This window comes from Solanum tuberosum, unplaced genomic scaffold, assembly GCF_000226075.1.
Source record: "Solanum tuberosum cultivar DM 1-3 516 R44 unplaced genomic scaffold, SolTub_3.0 scf00619, whole genome shotgun sequence".
Taxonomy (NCBI): domain Eukaryota; kingdom Viridiplantae; phylum Streptophyta; class Magnoliopsida; order Solanales; family Solanaceae; genus Solanum; species Solanum tuberosum.
In genome coordinates, this window is record NW_006239533.1 from 117,947 (window position 1) to 137,557 (window position 19,611).

Below are 19,611 nucleotides of genomic sequence, written 5' to 3' on the forward strand. Positions count from 1 at the left end.
TTTAAAAATGGTATGGAATATTAGAGATTATGATATCTTAAATTGTGTATTTATGTAATTTTTCCATTATTTTCAGTGGAACTTATAAAAAAACTCAATATTTAAATGTTAATTATTTAGATATATGCTAGTTTGTAATATTACGAATCTTATCAATTTTTGGTGAGCCAGATACATGTATCTCGAGATACATGAGATTAAAATTAGGTATAATTTATTGTAGATACACTATATCCAAGTGGTTTCAATATATTTGGGATATATAGATAAATCTCGCTCGCCTCCCTCCCATTTCACTCACAACTCTTCTATCTCGATCGCGTAGTGTGATTCACATGTATCTGGGATACATCAATAAATCTCGCTCGCCTCCCTTCTGTTCTCGTTCGCCTCTCTCTATTTCAGCGTATCTTGTAGCAAAAAATATGTGTTAGGTGTACATGATTTGAATTTTAATATGAAATTATTAATTAGTGAGATAAAATATGATTATTTAAAACTATAGGGAGAATTAGTAAATATGATAGGCATGTTTGTGTAGTTAGTTAGTTTATAGATATTTTAATGGGTAGATTTCATAAATATTACAATAAAGTAGTTTAATTTACATTAAATATAACCATCTTTTCATTTATACAAAAAATAGTTTAAAAATTAGCACTATAATGTGGGAGACTTGAGAGGGAATCCAGCCTCCATCTACTTTTCAGGCATGACCGCATGAGATTGTCACATGACATTTGCCTAGTGCGGTAATTTACACGGAGATCATTTTTATTCAATCTCAATCAACTTAAATCTCTTCTAAATAATTTTAAAATTTAGATATAAACTTCTCTAAATATTTCGAGTCTTTAAATATATATTATTCGAAAAAAAGTGTAAATTGTACTTCCCTTGCAATTGAAAAGATGATAATGGGCAATTTTGAGAAAGAATTTGTGACCAAAGGGTTATTTTGCTTAATTGTCCCATTATTTTTCAAAGTGGGCCTTTGCCCACATTTCGAACCCAATCATCTAAAACCCAGCCTAAACCTTCTTCAATTCAGTTTCTGTCAACTCCCTTCACTCTTTTTTTCCCTTTGCCACCATCTCAGATTCTCAGTTCTGAGAGGGATTTTTCAGTATTCGAATTTGCAGCAGCGAGGGGAAAAATGGGTGGCAGAGGAAGGTCAAGAACTCAGAGAAAGCACTTCGCTCAAAGCAGAGAAAACAACTGGAAATACACCAAAAATGATCCCGAGCAGCAACAAAATGGTACCGCTGATAATAATAACAATAGAGAAAACAGTAATCCCAGTTGGAAACCCTTTGTCACCCAAAATATTGCCTTTGAAGAATATTACAAGGTACTCCCTTATTTGTGAAATTTATGTGCACTTTATGCTTCTCCTGATTTAAACTATGTGAACTTGATCAATATTGACATAAGAAGAGTTGCATGTCTTTGTAGTACTTGATGTATAGTTTTGGATATCTGAGTTTTAATTTTAAGATATTGAGTTGATCTTATACAATTTAGCTTCGAAGATTAGTTAAATTTACCCTTGATAAGCAGAAAGTGTCACATAAATTGGGATAGAGAGAGTGTTGAAGTATGATGGAAACTTAAGCTCGATAGAATATTAGGAAAACAACATATTAAGGTTGGATATTTGAATAATTTAATGTATTTGAATTCTGGGGAGTTGTGAAATTTGTGTAGAAATGGATTAGTTTTAAAATCTTTTGAGACAACCAAAATGGAACTATTGCTGTATAAATAAGTGTGATATGGTATAAATTGAGATGGAGTAAGTGATCTTTTTCTATTTGTTTTTCGTATACATGCAATGAGTATATACAAATTTATGGACTTGGGTGATAGTATGTGCATGACTGTATAGGAGCAAGGGATTGTGCCACCAGAAGAATGGAATACTTTTATGGACTGTCTTCGAAGTGAATTGCCTGCTGCTTTCAGGATCAATTCAAGGTCTGTGTCTTTTCATTATCATTTGATAACTTTTCTGTTTATTGTACATGTTTTATTTCTTTCTTTCTGTATGTTATTTGATTTACATTACCTGAGCTGGGGGTCTTTCGGAAACAACTTCTCTACCTTCGTAAGGTAGGAGTATGGTCTGCGTGACTCTACCCTACCAAAACCCCATCTTGTGTGACTACACTAGATATATTGTTGTTGTTATTAACCTTTTTGTTTATTAGATAGACAAATAATTATATAACCTAATGAAGATGTTCCACATCATATAAATCTTATTTCTGCATTGAGAAGTGTGATCTGAAAAGGACAATGTACATTGCATTTGTCTTCATGTGTTCTCTTTGCTCATGCAGAGCAAACCTTTACTCTTTTATGCTTATTTGGATTTTAGCAAGACTGGACTTTGCATCCTTATATGTGGACACAGGCTAAGTCTGCTATGTGTTAAAAAAGTGTACGAAAATTTGTTGTTTTGAGCAACTGTCTACAATTATAACAACAACACATCCAGTGTAATCTCATAAGTGGGGTGTGGGGAGGGTAGGATGTACACATACTTTACTCGTACCTTTGTGGGATAGAGAGGTTGTTTCCGATATACCTCAGCACAATGACGCATTACCAAAACAGGCTAGAAAAGAAAAAAATAATGGCAACAAAGTGGCAAGTTAAACACAACCAATGAAGCAACAAGTAACAAATAAAAGATGAGTAAAAGATACTACACAATTATTAAATAATAATACTACTACTAAGGTGAAGAGAAGCCTAGCCCCCTATCTTCCACATAAAGGTGCTACAACACTCGGCTACCTACCAACATTCTACCTTAATATTTGACCTCCAAATCTTCCTATCAAGGGTCATGTCCTTAGTGATTTGGAGTGTGTCATGTCCTGCTGACACCCAAGTTCTTCTTCAAGCACTAGCTCAAGATGGTAATCACCGGGTGGGTGCGAATTCTTTTAGCCGGTGATCTTGAATAATTTGAGCTATGAATTGATCCCGCATTCCATCTTCTTCTCTAAAATGAATTTCTTTTTCAGGTTTGTTTGCGGTTAGAGTTCCTTTGTTATCAACTCTTGAGATGACCAAATTTGAGCTAATTTCTTACGTATTCATCATTGTGTTGTTAATGTTGCAGTAGCCAATGCTACTTGGAAATTCAAGCGAAGTTGGAGAATGATTTTATGAAATCTCTGCAAGAAGAGGTTCATCAGCTGATTATGATTACTTTTACTTACTGAATTATGAATTCTCTGCACTCTGTATGCAGCTTCTAGCTCAGAGCCCTGCTATTCAATAATATTTCCTAATTGGGTTTGTGATTCAGGGGACAGATGGGAGTGAGGTTGTGGCAATAAGACCATTACCTTGGTATCCAGAGAATCTTGCCTGGCAATCAACTTTTTCTCGCAAGCAGTTGAGGAAAAACAAAATACTTGAGAGGTTAGAGATCCAGTTTCTGCTTATGCTGTAACTTTTGAATATTGTGAAATAATTTTTTATCTGAAAAAAGATCATACCTAATCTATCGCAGATAATACTCATCCATCCCAATTGATGTGTGATTTTGGACTGTTCATGAAGTTTGAAGAGAGAAAGACTTTTGAAACTTTTGGTCTAAAGCAAGCCAAACATTTTTCTGCTATAAAACATCTCACTTAGAGTACCATGAGAAGTTTAAAGTTTAATTGTTCCTAAATATAGAAAGATGTTTTTCTTTTGGGACAAACTAAAAAGGAAAGTATGCCACATAGAATAGGGACATAGGGAGTAATAAGTATCGCTTTTTGGAAAAGACACTCCAAGCTTTCAATCCTTGCTATGAGCCAATAATCTATTTGACCTTTTGAATACATGAACATCAGTTCAAATGGTTGTTGACAGTGGTGCTAAGCTCGAGTCTGAAACAAGTTCAACCTTTTGAGCTTCCTTAACTCCTTTCTCTCTGCTGGTCTCACATGTAGGACTGAAAAAAATATCTTTTTTCCCCTTTTTCTCTGTGTAAAGCATCTCTGTAGTACTGCTGATTTTTTTTCCCAATTGAGTTAATTTATAATTTTCTATTATATACTTTTTGATAATTTGCATCAGATGATTGTGACATGAATATAATTGTGATCTAAGATTTGAGAATAATATCACAAATCATGATTGAACTCCAAAATTCCATTTGTTGGGCATTTTTGATCTAGATATGAATGAAAATGTGATCCCCAACTTCAAGGGAACTGATAAATTTAAACCTACATATTCTTTGCATCTTATTCCACTTATCATCAAATGTTTTAGATGCAACTTGGTTTGCAACTTCTAGAATAGTTGATTGTTTCTTGCCACACTTCTAAGGTATGATGCAAATAATATTTGGGCATGTGTGTTGGTGTTTCCATGAGTTGTTCAAAAACTAGAGAAGGCTTCTGATTTCGCTTGATGGTTTCAACGAAGTATTTGGAAATGAAATCTTGCTTATCAATTATCTTTCGAAAAGAAAGTCTTGTTCATCAATCAAACATTTGAGTGTATTTTGTTATAGGAAGAGGGTTTTCCATAAGGTAGTGTACCAAAAGAAATCCTTAGTATGTACTAGAGAGGAAAGTTCATCTCAAATACATAAATTCCCTAAAGGATATGTTTGAAGGAGATGTCAAAATGTAAGAACAATGGAAGAAAATGCAGAGTTTTCCAAAACCATGGTTTATCTAGGAATAAATTTTAGCCTGTACTGGTTTCTCCTATTTTATGAATGAGTTAGCCAATAGTCTACGAGATTGAGTTCCAGAGTATATGTTATTTGCGGGCCTATGATGGTGTTGATATAACTAGTGGGAGGTTAACTAAAGCTTGATTTGTGGCAAAACACTTGAAACTGAGAGTTTTTAGGATAGGTGCAAGGATGATAGGATATACGCACAATAAGTGTAGCCAATACAAGAAAAGTAAAGTTTGAGGCAAGATTAGACTGAACTGCAGTAACTAAATGTTGACACTTAAGATATCTAGGCTCAATCTTTCTAGAGAATGTCTTGATAGTGCAATAGGAGGATATTTTACAGAGTGAAGGTAAGTAAAATAAAATGCTATGTGGCAGCGTATGCTGGGATATATTGTCGACATTTCTGTAAGGCGGGTGTGGTAAAATTGCATAAGATAGATATGTCGTTATACCAGGTTAGACGAAATTAGAAATGATAATGTGGCCTGCAATGGTTTAGTTCTGTTCTACAAAGCTCCTAAATGCACCTGTGTCTAGATTCACATCATGACGGTTTTAGGTATTATTATGGGATGAGGTAAACCTTAAACCATATGGAAAGAAGTTCTCTTAAAAAGACATATAATTTCTTGGAATCCATGCAAATTGGGTTGGTATATAACACAACAGAAGCAAAATATCCTTACAGGCGGTACCAGTTAGTTGGTTTAAGGTTAACTGTTATTGGTATTACTTACATCTGGTCCTTTGATAAGAAGTCTCTAAGTTTTATTGGAGATTGCTACCTTTTACTTATAAAGAAAAGTCTGCTAGAGCTTGCATGATAAAATAAGTGTGAGAATTAGAGATAATCTCTAGTTTCAGAGAGTCCTTAATTTGTTCTTAAAGAGAGATTATTCAAGAGAAAATACATAATTACCCCATCAAACTTATACCCTTTTTTGAAGTAGACGCCTTAAGTTTGCGAGGGTCCTATTACCCCACAAAACTATTTTTAACCATGATATATACACCTTTTAACCCATTTTCAGAGCATGTGCGATCTCAAGTTTGAGAGGCGCGTGAATGAGGCAAAATTAACCCCTAAACCAGTGTTTTAGTGCCACTTGGCATCACCAATTTAAAATTTCGTTTCTTTATTAAATAGACCACTTTCCATCTTCCACAAACCTCCATTGATGGTCATTGAAGAGCTCTCCATGTGCAGCTAAAAAAAAATTCTTTTCTGTCAATCCAATAATTGGATCTATAAGCCTCCGTGAGATGCCATATGAACTTCTAGAGTTTGGCGAGTTCTCAAAAAGTCCCTTTTCTATATCAACCAAAAAACTCTGTTTACAAATTCACTGCTTCTTCCTCTAAGTACCCAACAATCCGATTTGCCAATTTTAGGGACGCCAAATAGGAATGAGTTGAAAAATACACCTTGGACTGCAAAGATTAATGCACGTTCGTACCATTTAGAGTTCCATAAACTGATAGATCGATGAAGGTATGAGATGCATCTGTTCGTCTTGCTTCTTCAAAGAGGATTTTAATCACATTGAGCCCATATTGCTTACTTAACTTGATCACATTCTTGTGTACCCATAAACAAAGAACATGCCATTTGAGCTGCCACTATGAAGTTCTCCAATGATGGAGCTTCTTCTATCAGCCACTGTTAAAGTTCTACCAACATCTGCAATGGAATTTCTAAAATTTTCCAGTGATCGAGAATGTTTTCTTCGTCATGATTTATGTACAAAATGTTTAAGATAAAAAAGGGAATCTGTGAAGATTTTGAGCGGGTCTGGGTTTTACCCAACCCTTTATTAAAGGACCAGGAAAAAATAAAGTTGCATTATTTTATTTGGGGGTGAGACACACTCGCTGACAATGAGACTGTAGGTGCTGTTAAAATGGTGTATTTATTGTGGTTGGAAATAATTTTGTGGGGTAATAGGACTTTCACAAACTTAAGGTGTCTACTTCAAAAAATGGTACAAGTTCGGTTGGATAATAATGTAGTCTCTCATTATTCAATGGTGGAAAGAACGGGTCTGATGGAGCAGAAATAGATATAGAGGATTCATATAGCCCTGTGTGAACATCTCTAGGATTGATGTAGTTGTTGTATTATGTTCAAATGAAGAAAATGCACATCTCACATGAAAATTGTACATCTAGAGGTCCATTTCTTGTTTCCAGTTTTGGATATAAAAAGTCTTACACCCTTCCTGGTAGTTCTTCCCACCTCCATAAAGAATTATGCAATTCTTTTTCCTAGAATCTGTATACGGCCAGGAAATTTACAGAATTATAATTGAAGACAAATTTTGGTGGTCTCTGATATTGATTGTTGTCATCACATAAAGCACTCAGGTTCCACAAGTTCTTGAAGCTACAAAATGAGATTGGTAACATTACAAGACAGGAGGCTGTTAGCATGGTGAGCCAATTATTGCTATGATGATTTGTTTGGTATATATCAGTTAACTTTCTCAATTTATTTTTTAATCTTTCTCAAAAAAATCAGTGAACATGGTGCCCTTTATTCATCATATGACTGCTTTGACTCAGGTCCCTCCTCTGTTCCTGGATGTACGGCCAGATGATTTCATTCTTGACAGTTAACTATTCTTTAATACTCTGCATCTAAGTTCATTTTTTCCATTCTTCATTAATTTATGAATAACAAACTGGATAAATAGAAACTTTACTGTCCCTTTATCTTGCAGTGTGTGCAGCTCCTGGTTCCAAAACGTTTCAGTTACTTGAGATGATACACCACTCAGCTGAACTGGGATCATTACCTGGTGGAATGGTCTCTCTTTTTCCTCATTTTCTCTCTTAAAATCATTGATGTCAATGCAACTCTCTCCCTAGTTCTTTCATCCATCTTTGTTGGCGTCATATACTCTCTCCGATCCATCCTTGCAAAAATTGAAAAATATAATCTCTGGATCCTTGTAACATTTGATGTTTCTCTTTGAAATGCCTCGTTATATAGGTCTTAGCAAATGATGTTGATGTTCAAAGGTGTAACCTTCTCATCCATCAAACAAAGAGAATGTCCACTGCCAACTTGATGGTCACAAATCATGAAGCACAGCACTTCCCTAGCTGTCATTTGAATAGAACTTATGGAGAAGGTTCTGAGCCACAAGAAGTGAAAGAACTTGATATTGATCAACTTCTATTTGATCGTGTCTTATGTGATGTTCCATGCAGTGGTGATGGCACTTTACGCAAGGCCCCTGATATATGGAGAAGATGGTAGTTAATTACGAATTACTAGTACTTATCACTCTCATTTTGCATTCTGCAATCAATACAATTGTCTTGTGTCCCCTTCACATCCCTCTATTCTTCCTTCTGCACAGGAATGCAGGAATGGGTAATGGTCTACATGGGCTACAGGTTCAGATAGCAATGCGAGGTTCATTATTCTCTCTCTCTCTCTTAATTGTACATTGGTCTTCTAAGCAGATAAGCTGACCATCACTAACCTATCATGCGGCAGCTTATGATTTTAGCTGGCAAGTCACCTTTTAGTTTGTGCTTAAGGATGAGTCTCCAAGTCTTTTTTCCTATTATGGGCTCAAGATACATCTTGATATCCAAGATCAAGATTGAACAATGTAAAAAATGATCACACTTGTGGAAGTAACACAAACATAAAATAAGATAAGGTCGTTTGGGATGATTTAACTATTTCCTATGCAGACTTCCAGACTGTCTGGTCCCCATAGATATGACTTATGACACTATAATTGAAGGTAATAAAAGGTACGAGGTAAACCTAAAATTATATAGAGGGAGTTGTCTCAAAAGTTTTAAAATCTATCGAATTCATACACTTACGACTAAGAATAAAGCATAATGGAAGTAAAGGATCCATATACGCGACACCAACAAGTTGGGACTAAGCTAAATATCCATGTAGGAGTAGGGATAAGTGTGGGATTTCGAGTGCCCCTGATTGCCTTAAAAGACGTTATTTAGTATATTTGAATGAAATGGATCTGAATACAGTTGTATTGATGGTTTCATATAGGCACCACAACTTATGGAAGTGAAGCTTAATTGATTGATTGATCGACATTTCCTCTATCACATATTATGTGTCTGTTTCTGTATTGAGAAGAATAGTAGTAGTGGAATACACTTTATACTTTGTCTCACAAAGGTGCAGTAGTAGTGGTTACCTCGTCCCAACAACTGTAGCATATGTTAAGGCATGTGGGTGCCTTTATTTAGATAGACTATATCTTGTTTCTTCAGTTCTTCCACTGTGAAAGAGGTCCCGACTAATGGAGCACAACAGCAATCTGGGGGTAGGAAACCCCTGTCAAGACCTGAATATTTACAAACTGCTTTTATGCCACGATAGACAATGTTGTATGGTAGTGAATGTTGGATTGCTAGAGTCCAACATATCCACAAGATGAGTGTTGTAGAGATGCGGATGCTACGATGGATGTGCGGTCATATCATATTAGATGAGATTAACAATGACTATTCGCAGAAGGTACAACTGTACAAGTAGCACACATTGAGGATAAAATGTGAAAAGATCACTTGAGATGGTCTGGACATATTTTGCGGTGAATGCACTTCTCTGTAGGTGTGAAACTATGGTAAGTTAAGGAGTTAAAAGCTGACAGGGTAGATCTGATATCACATGGAAGAAAGTTGTCTTGAAAGGTCTACAAATGCTTTTTATCTATTCAGACTTAGCTAAAGATAGGGTTCAATGGAGGAAGAAGATCCATAGTTGTAATAGCTACTAGTTGAGGAAAGGTTTTAGACTTGTTAGAGAGATTCTAATATATTGTTATTAATATTGTATTTGTGTATGTGTTTGATTTTCTTTTCTCTTTTATTTATTTAGTATGATGATATGAAATGAACTTAAATGGAAGTGGGGATTCATATAGCCAATTCCAATTTGTTTGGGACTGAGGCGCAATAGTAGTTGTTGATAGCACCAATCAAATAAGAAACGGATCTGCCATACACATCAAAGAGGAATGGCATAAACAAGCTATTTCAATATGCTTGATTAAAATTTAAAAGATTATTCCTTTACAAAGTAAGGATAGAAAGGAAAAGATTCTAGTTTCTCGAACAAGATGGATTAGAAGACCACAAAACATTAGATTAATTGTATGTCGTTCAAGAAGCAACATCAGTTAAACTATAATTTTGTTGCTCAAATTTTTGCGGGTATATTTTCCCTGCTAAGGATGTTGTTTCTTGAATTATATAGAAAAAAGAAGCTTAAGTCTTTAGGAGATGTTTTGTGAAAGTCCGAGCTTTGGATAGGTGCTGCTGTTCTGGTAACTGGACCGGCATGAAAGGTTTCTGAAACACTTGAGGGGTTAGGACTTTAGAGCACTATACAATTCCTTCTGAGTAAGACCCCTCTTTCTTTATGAAAAGCCTTCAACTGACACATGGTTGTTCATACATATATTTCAGGATTGTCTTTGCTTAAAGTTGGTGGAAGGATGGTTTATTCAACTTGCTCAATGAATCCCATTGAGAATGAGGCTGTGGTTGCCGAGGTAATCTGAGAAAGAATGCATCACATGTTGATAACAATTCTGTTTAATGTGTAGCTTATGTTACCCAATGAAAATTTTGCTCATTTTTAGCTTCCCATAAATTAATGAGTGATACTACTAAAAGTACAAAAAAAACAGAAAAGAAGATTATTGAGTATAGATCTTGCTCGATTGCGGTAGGGTGGGAGAGCGGAAAAAAGGGAACCCTTAGTGAGCTCTTCAATTGCTGCACATTTTTTAGCTGGATTTTCTTATTTACAGCCCTCCCTTTTTTTCTTCCTCCTGTCTCGACACCCAGGCTTGTCAAAATTATGTATGCCTACTCTTGTTCTAACTTATATGAACAAGTGGGCTGATGTGGTGCAAGTATTCTTTTTCTTTGATTTCTTTGTATGTTTTCCATTGCTACATCAACTACTATACTCCATTAGTTTAATGGACACAGTAGTAATTAGTTTATATCATGGATTTCATGGAAATTACTTAGATTTCTCTCTTCAATGTTGAACAACACTGTCAAAATAGTAGCTGAATGTGCAGCCTCTCTGTCCCTAGTATGGCAAATGTTCCACATGTTTGCATTTTGCTGCTGATGACATAATCATCATAATTTCCTGAACAACAAAGAGATAGCAATTTTGATATTGCATTACAACGTTATAAAAATCTAAGTCCAACATTCCTTCTCATAAAACCTGATTGTTCTCTTGTTCCTCAGATATTGAGAAGGTGTGGAGGATCTGTTGAACTCATTGATGTCTCCAGTGAACTTCCTCAGCTTGTTAGAAGGCCAGGTCTGAAAAAATGGAAGGTTTGTGGTTAATTTTCTTGATCTCTTCTCCATGTGATGTTCAGATTTTGGTCAACTTGGTTTGATCAAAGGTTGGGACATTGACGTTCAATGTTAAGGTTATAATAGAAAATGAAAAAATAGAGGGGAGTTCTACTGAGGGTAGCACCTGTTGCAAGTAGACACTCTTCCTTTCTGAAGGTTGTCCTGTCCTGTACGAAGCTAAGCCTCACATGGTACCAACCATGAGGTACCTTTATTTTTCAAACAGATTTCCAAGACCTGTTTGGTGTCTGAGCATTTTCTGCAGTAGGTTCTCATAACACGATTTGACAGTAAACAATCCTTTTCTATCAGTTTCCAGGATACTCTTCAACCCCTGCATTATTTCCTTGCAAGCCCTGCAAAACAAGAAAATTCTGTTGATCTAAAAAGCTTCACAGTCAGTCATATTCCTTTTTAATGTGATATGTCAACCTGCTCTTAATATTGAGCAGTCATTGACTTTTCTATATTACACTCAGCCAAAGTTGGGTATAATGTAATTCAGCTTTATAGTTTTTGCTGGTTCAAAGACGTGAAGGACGAGAATTACGTCAGTGGAACTAGTTAAATATCAGAAGTTCTTTGTATTTTGTTTCAGTTTATCTGACATGGGAGGCTTCAGTGAGCCTTGCTTTGTTATGAGTTCCACTAATTCTATATTTTCCTATTAGTAGTACAAGCAGGTGCAGAAGTTAAGACTAGTATCCATCCTTAAATTCTTAATTCCATTTATGTTAAACAGGTATGGTTGCTTTACGCTGGTTCATTGAATTTGATTGATATTTGTTCTCCTGTGCATGCAGGTTCAAGATAAAGGGATGTGGTTGACTTCTTACAACGAAGTTCATGATTCTCGCAGAGCTGCAGTTGTTCCTGGAATGTTTCCCTCTGGCAAAGGCTACGTGGATGCACCTGAGCATGGTGATGATGCAAGGAGAAGTCAATTGCGTGATAATGGGAGTAATGGTCATTCTCAAAATGGTGTTGGGATGGTGCAGGATCCTGCAACTCCTACTACAATCTTGGACGAGGAAGCTTCAACTCTACCATTGGAACGTTGTATGAGGATAGTGCCACATGACCAGAACAGTGGAGCCTTCTTTATTGCTGTCTTTCACAAACTTTCTCCTTTGCCAGGTGAGTTAAAACATCAACCATTTGTCAGAAGTGGAAAATTGGGGCATTAAGCATTTAAGTACGCATGATATGGCTAGTTCAAATAGAACATCTGCACAGCTATATTTTCTGTCGTGGTTCAAGTTTTGAAATCAGATTCGAAACTTGAAGAACAAGAACTCAAAACTTCAACAATGATAACTCTTTTTTGTGATTTTTAGATTATAGAAAAACAAAGAACAATGCTTTTAAGAACAACTCCTTAGCCTAAGCTCTACTACCAAATGAAAGCAACCAAGATGCAAAAAAGAGGAAATAGAACAAGTAATGAAAAAAAACTAGATAGAACACAAGGATAAAAGTAGAAATAAGGTTGGGCTTGACAGAAAATTAGAAGAAAGAAAGGAGAGTTCTAACAATCAAATAACTATTCAATTATTAGAATAATCCAAGGGGGAAGAGAGTTGAACTCATACATGGGTCCATAGCAAGAAGAATTCCAAGAAGGTTCTTTAAAGAGATACAAACAATCACCCAAAAGAGTATGATCTTTAATCATCCAAAAACTAGCTAGCTTGTCAAAAGAGGAAACTAAGATATTTATACAGGTCTATATAGAAGCTAACAATAGTAATAAATATCCCTAAACTAGCCTTGAATTACACAGGCTGGAATTCGTAAATTCTTAGGGTTCTAAAATGTCTCCACATTTGATAATCATGGAGCCATTTTTGGTGAGCTTCTTCTACAATTGGCCTCATGTTTGATAATCATTTTGTTTCCCTGTGGTGCTCCATCACCTCCTTTGTTGCCAGGCTCCATGTTTTGGAATGTGGAGGCGTTTTTTGGTCCACGTTTCTCTCCTCTTTGTGCTTCTTGTTTTCCTAGGATACATTTGACTTGAAAGCTTAGTTTCCTTGACCTGTTGTAGCACTCCAAGGACATAATGTTGATTGGGCTTGAGCGGTCACTTAGGATCCTTTGTTTGGTTGTCTTGTCTCTTCCTTTAAATAACCAGACTGGGTCTTGAGGTATTCTTTCCATGCTCTCTTGAAACACTCTAGGCTCTCAGTGTTAATAAGTTGGAAGCCGTCAATTCCATGATTGCCAATCCGTGAGCTATCATGGCACACACCCTTGATGTCATAATAAAATTCTGTCTTAATTTTGAGCTGTACTTGTGTATGTATTGAGATTCTGTTCTTTGTGACTTTGCAGTCACACAAAAGAAGCATTGCTATCAGCCAGGGAAGACAACTTCCACGGGCAATTTCCAAGCACAAAGTTTACCTAAGGTCAAAGATATAAACGCTAATGAAGTTGAGCAAGTGGATTCTGTTGGTAATCAACTATCTGAAGTGACTATGGGTGATGCTGATATTATTGAAAATGGAAATGACGAAGCTACACTGGATACTGACCCCAGTAAAATAGTGGAAGAAAAAAGGCCGGAGCTGATTAAACCTTCCAGTGATGGAAAAGCTGGTCCTGAGTTGGTTACAGGGAGTAGAAAGTTACAGATGCGAGGAAGATGGAGAGGGATTGACCCAATATTATTTTACCACGAGGAGGCAGCTGTGGGTCAGATAAAGGCCTTCTATGGCATCAAGGAATCCTTTCCATTCAAAGGTCATTTGATTGTGAGGAATACTGATATCGACCATGTGAAAAGAGTTTATTATGTATCTAAATCTGTGAAAGAAGTTCTTGAACTCAATTTTCTAGCTGGTGAGCAGCTCAAGATCGCTGCTGTTGGGCTCAAGATGTTTGTAAGTCGCTCAAATTTGACACTTGAGATTTCTGTTCTTTGAGCTCATGTCATTCTATAGATTCATGTGCATGTGTTTGAACATCCATCTTTTACGAAGTTTTCTTCAGAAAGAACTTCGCATCCTACATCCCCCAACCCCCAGAAAGGAAAGGAGGTGGAAAAAGCAAGACTGCCAAGCCCTCTTAAAAACAAGTAGCAAACTACGAGGGCACCACTTGAATGACCCTTTATGTCATTCTTTCCCGTGACCTCCATCCATTGCACTATTAGATAACCTTTCCATTTTCTCTTTTCAATGTTGCAGGAGCGGCAAAAAGATGTTTCTACAGAATGTGTATTCCGCATAACATCTGAAGGAGTGCCATTGCTGCTGCCACATATTACCAAAAAAATAGTGTATGCATCTCCTGTAGATTTCAAGCTTCTTTTGCAGTACAAGAGCATTAAATTTGGTGATTTTGTGGATGCTGAATTTCGGGAAAAGGCTTCAAAGCTGCAGTTTGGTTGTTGTGCAGTGATTTTGAATAAAGGTTAGTTGTGATCTGGTATCTTCATTTCAGTAAACACGATTGGTTTGTTTCTCTCGTAAAGTTTGCTCTCTGTTTCTTTTAGACAATAAGACCTTGTCGGAACCTCAAGTGGATGCATCAACTATCGCTATAGGATGCTGGAGAGGCCGGAATAGCATCACAGTGATGGTGATTGCACTTGATATCCAAGAACTTCTATAAAGGATGTTGACGTATTCGGAGGAGGATTTAGATTCCTTATTGCTGGAAAACAAGCCATTGATTGCTGCTTGAGCAGATTAAGCTAAATTGAAAATATTGAAAAACAATTGAGACAAGTTACAGGTAAACTAACAGTTTTGGAAGCTGTAATATGTGTACCATTACAAGGAAATTTGTAACATTTTGATGTTTATTTGTTGGTTTCTTCTTAAGACAATTTCTACAACTATAGATTTCAGATGAAAATGGAGGGAAGTGTCCTCTTTGTAATCAAAATATTGATGGATCAATACTCAGCAATATTAATCCATTTCAAAATAAATGGTGTTTTTACCTTTTCATTTTATTTCAAAATAATTGGTGTTTCACTTAATCAAGAAGACATTAATGATGTTTTTTCAATACACTTGTCTTGAGAATTTAGTGAAGCAAGCCACAAAACATTTTTACGTGTTTTCGATTGAGAAAGGAAGCTAATAATTTTAATCGAAGGGGTTATGCCCAAAATATTTATGCACGTGAAACTACCATGTTTGAAGATGTGTGCAGTTTGATGCCTAGAAAATTTGTCAAGAATGAAAGTTGGTGTTAAGGAGAGGAGCGTAAATGTCTCAGTGATAAGGTGTGAGAAGTTAGCAATATTAAAACTGGAGAAATATAAGTAGACCGAAAAAGAACTGGAAAAAGGTGATTAGATATGCATGTAGTGTATCATCGATACATAAAAAATGTGACTCTAGAATCTAGATAGAAGTATGAAAATCGAAAATCAAGATAGAAAATTAATAGGAGGTTGAACAATTTCTTTCTTTTAATTGGAGTGAAGGGCATAGTTCTAGTTTAGAACACTTTATCAGTTCTCGCTCTCCTTTAACGAGTATATATTAGTAATATTATTTTACCATTACCTAATTTTCTACTGTTACTATTTCTTTTACATTGTTATCCTTATTATTTTTGGTGTTAATATTTTTCTTTTGTATTTTCATCTTAGTTTTTTATTTCAACCAATTTTGTAAAATATTTTTAAGTGGAGAGTCTATCAAAAAACAACATAATTTTTCTATCCTATAAAGATAGAAAGAACATTGTGCATATCCTATCATCCATAGACTTCACTAATAAATTACATTAAATATATAGTACTCCCTTCATTTCAAATTAATTGAATTGTTGAGCACACCCTTTAAGAAAAGAAGATTAAGACCTAAATTAGATATAACTTTTCATTTTTACCCTTATTAATTATTGTCAAATTTATGATTAAAATAACTAAACATTAATTAATAACTAAATCCAATACTAACTAATGAAGGGCAAAATTGGAAGAACATTCTAAAAATAGTCTTGAAAATTGAATATTAAGTTAATTTGAAAAATGAAAAATGTCTCAACAATTCAATCAATTAATATGAAATGGAGGGAGTAATTGTTGTTGTTATGAAAACCTATTGACTCATCAATATCTTTAACGTTATTTTCTTGTATAGTAAATTTTAGGTTTAACAAACATAAAAATCATATTTGTATGTTATAACTATAGTTTGTATAATTACGCTCCATAACAAACTTTTTCGGTATACATATACATAAAAATCTGTATTTGTATATTTCAGTATACAAACTAAAACATAGTAATTGTATATAAACAAAATTACTACATATATACAACACATATGTATACTGAATGGGTCTATTTGTATATTTCGGTATACAAATAAGTCCTGCAATTAATTTTTATACAACACATATGTATACCGAATGAGTCTATTTGTATATTTCGGTATACAAATGGGATGGCAAAAACATGGAATATTTGCTGCGAATTACAAATAAAAGAAACTATGACTATAACATTTAATTTAAATTAATAATTTGCTATTTCATACAATTTTCCCTTAAATAAACTTCTAAACAATTAAAAAGGTCCAACTCTCACGCTACCAGTGGAATGTTACGTATGGGACATTTTTTAACCCCTTCTCCAATTTTTAACATTGTCAATTGTATATACCTTATTGAATTTATTTGGATTTAGTCATCTCACTAATAAACAGTTCATTCTATTTAGATAGACACCCAGTATTTCTTACTAATTCTGATTTGCATCGAATTTTTTTCCTTTGAATGGTAAATTTTTACTTTTTAATTATCTAAAATAATTTCATACTCAAGACTCGAACTTAAAAATTCTAATTAAAAATAAACGAATATTTATTATTCGACCACAAATTAAAATAGTATATTCGGTGTTCTATTCTCTCAGAGTGCAAAACAACGACGGTCAAGTTATTTCAACATGAAAATAGTACTTTGAGTCAAGTCAACTTATTCAATTAATCATTTACTTTAATATATTCCATAAAATGTTAATGGTCATCATATATATAGTACGTATTGTAGTGATCAATATTGTTGAAAAATGTGGACAATAGTTTGTCACTATATAAAAAAAGTGATAATAATTTTTTCTTTTAATATATTATCGTAAAAATATTTAGTGGTGATTGAGTTAATGTTATTACATTCAAAATCGTTAAAACTTCTAGTGAATATTTATATAGAATGTTATTTATAAATGTCCATATTTATTATTGCTGAAATCCTTTATTTGTTGTAGTGTAAGGTCTGCACACACTTTTTCCTCCCCAAACCAATAGTTCAACCAACAGTTCATAGCTACCTTCAGGCGTCGAGGTAAGAGTAAGATTTGCGTACACTTTATCTTCTTCATTCCCCCTTTGTGAGATTATATTAAATATGTTGTTGTAGTACTCTAAACCAAAACTAAATATTTTCGATGTTTCATTTTTTATTTTAAATTTCTCATTCAGTATTCTGTGTTTGTTTTTGGGTCTGACTAATTTAGATTCCCGCTGAAAGGTCCCATTTGAGAGATCAAATAAAGTACTCTCTATAAAAAATGATTTCATACCTAGAGCTCGATTAAAAAACTCTAATTAAAAATAAAAAAATATCTATCGCTAACAACATTTGATGGTTTTATTCTCTCATCAAAACAAAGACGACCAAGTTATTCCAACACATTTTATATATTTTTCAACATGAAAATAGTCTCAAGTCAACTTATTATTCAATTCCCATCTACTTCACTTTATTCCAAAAAAAAATGGAAAAAATATAAATGGTCATCATAGTACCTAGTGACCAATGTTGAAAAATATGGACACTAGTGTATACTTGGTCAGATAATTCACCAAGAAAATGTACTCTTAAGGCGTCCACATTAATGGAATTTAAGAGATAAACTCTTGGTCAATGAATGATAAGGACAATATCCACAACGTTGCAACTTGATACTCCGCAGTCGAACGATAATTGTTTATTATTGACTTTGCACATTTCTTAAGAAATTATAAATAGAAAGGTAATTTAACTATATCACAAATATAATGTCTTGAAAAATGTAATAGAGAAATAACCATAATTAATGATAAGGATAAATTAGGAATTAAGTGTAAAATTATCCATTGATTTCATAAAGTCGACAAGTATTGTTGGACATTTCAAAATAGTATAGTGGACAACTATTGTTGGACGGAGGGAGTAATTACTCTCTCTGTCCAACAATAATTGTTCACTATTGACTTGACACACCCCTTAAGATACAATAAATAATAGGGGTAATACTATTATATTATCCTTTGATTTTATTAAATTTAAAATTTTGAGAAATGTGTTAGATGATAAATCGTAGTATTTAATAGCAAGGGTAAAATAAACACAAAATAAATTATTTCTTGATTTTCTAAATTGAACAAGTATGGTTGGACAACTATTTTTAGTATAATGGACAACTATACTTATTTGTAGTGATTTTTCTATTTCAAATTATTTGTCATTTTAAAAGTTCAAGATATTATTTTCATTATCTTTAGTAATTCTTGTTTTTGATAAGTATAAACATCTCAATTGAATAAATATTTAATGAAAAGAGATTATATTGTAAGATATATAAATGAGGGTAAAATTATTAATATTAAAAGCTCTATTAATTAAATTAATTAATATTTTTTTAAGGAGCATGTACAAAAAACGCGACAGATAATTTGAGACTGAGAAAGTAGCACTTAAACCTGGAAAATGTTGACGAGCGTGGAAGTTTGAGAATTTATATAAGTACTACTCCCTCTGTCCCTAATTACTTGTCCACTTTTGAATTGACACACTTATTAAGAAAACAATTAATGACATAGTGAGTTTACCATTTTATCCCTATTAATTATGAAGTGGATGAAAAGTTCTACATTTTTCAAAGTAATTAGTCATTTAATTGAGGATATAATAGGTAAAAAAAATTGTCCTTTCTTGATTTGTCAAAATGGACAAGTAATTAGGGACAACTATAAAAGGAAAAGTGGACAAGTAATTAGGGAAAAAGAGAGTATATTTCAACATGAAAATAGTAAGTCAACTTATTTATGTTGAAAAACAACGTCGTGGTACGTTGCTACTTGGTAAATACAAACTCTTTCCGTCTCAAAATATTTGTCGTAACTTTTGTTTTTTCCTTAAAAAAATTATTTGTTATTTTAAATGTTCAAAATATTTTTATTTTATTTTATTCTTAATAGTAATTGTTCTTAAAATCTACAAACACCTTAATAAAATAAAATAAATATTTGATGAAAAAAACATAATATATCTTAAGACATAAATAAGGATAGAATAGGAAGAAAAAAAAACCCTATTAATTAGCATTTTCTTAAAAAAATTGTTTAAAAAATAAAAAATATGAGAGATAATTTGATACTGAGAAAGTTCAAACTAAGTAACACTTGAGATGTGACAACAAACCTCAAATTAATCAACCATAATAATTGTTAAATAAACATTATATATAGTTTACACAATTTCAATCAACCATACAATTAGCG

The 19,611-nt window shown here is 33.8% G+C and overlaps 1 protein-coding gene across 1 annotated transcript; it reads left to right on the plus strand.

Moving 5' to 3' along the window:
- Positions 1-1,013: 1,013 nt before the first annotated feature.
- On the plus strand, positions 1,014-15,054 carry LOC102597730 (tRNA (cytosine(34)-C(5))-methyltransferase-like). Its single transcript, XM_006366172.2, has 15 exons — positions 1,014-1,351; positions 1,889-1,977; positions 3,134-3,200; positions 3,323-3,438; positions 7,073-7,139; positions 7,271-7,319; positions 7,429-7,514; positions 7,701-7,966; positions 8,074-8,129; positions 10,175-10,260; positions 10,979-11,071; positions 11,899-12,232; positions 13,430-13,980; positions 14,287-14,512; positions 14,595-15,054. Exons 1-15 carry the CDS (start codon positions 1,157-1,159, stop codon positions 14,711-14,713), a joined length of 2,400 nt encoding a protein of 799 aa, XP_006366234.1. The 5' UTR covers positions 1,014-1,156; the 3' UTR covers positions 14,714-15,054.
- Positions 15,055-19,611: the final 4,557 nt, after the last annotated feature.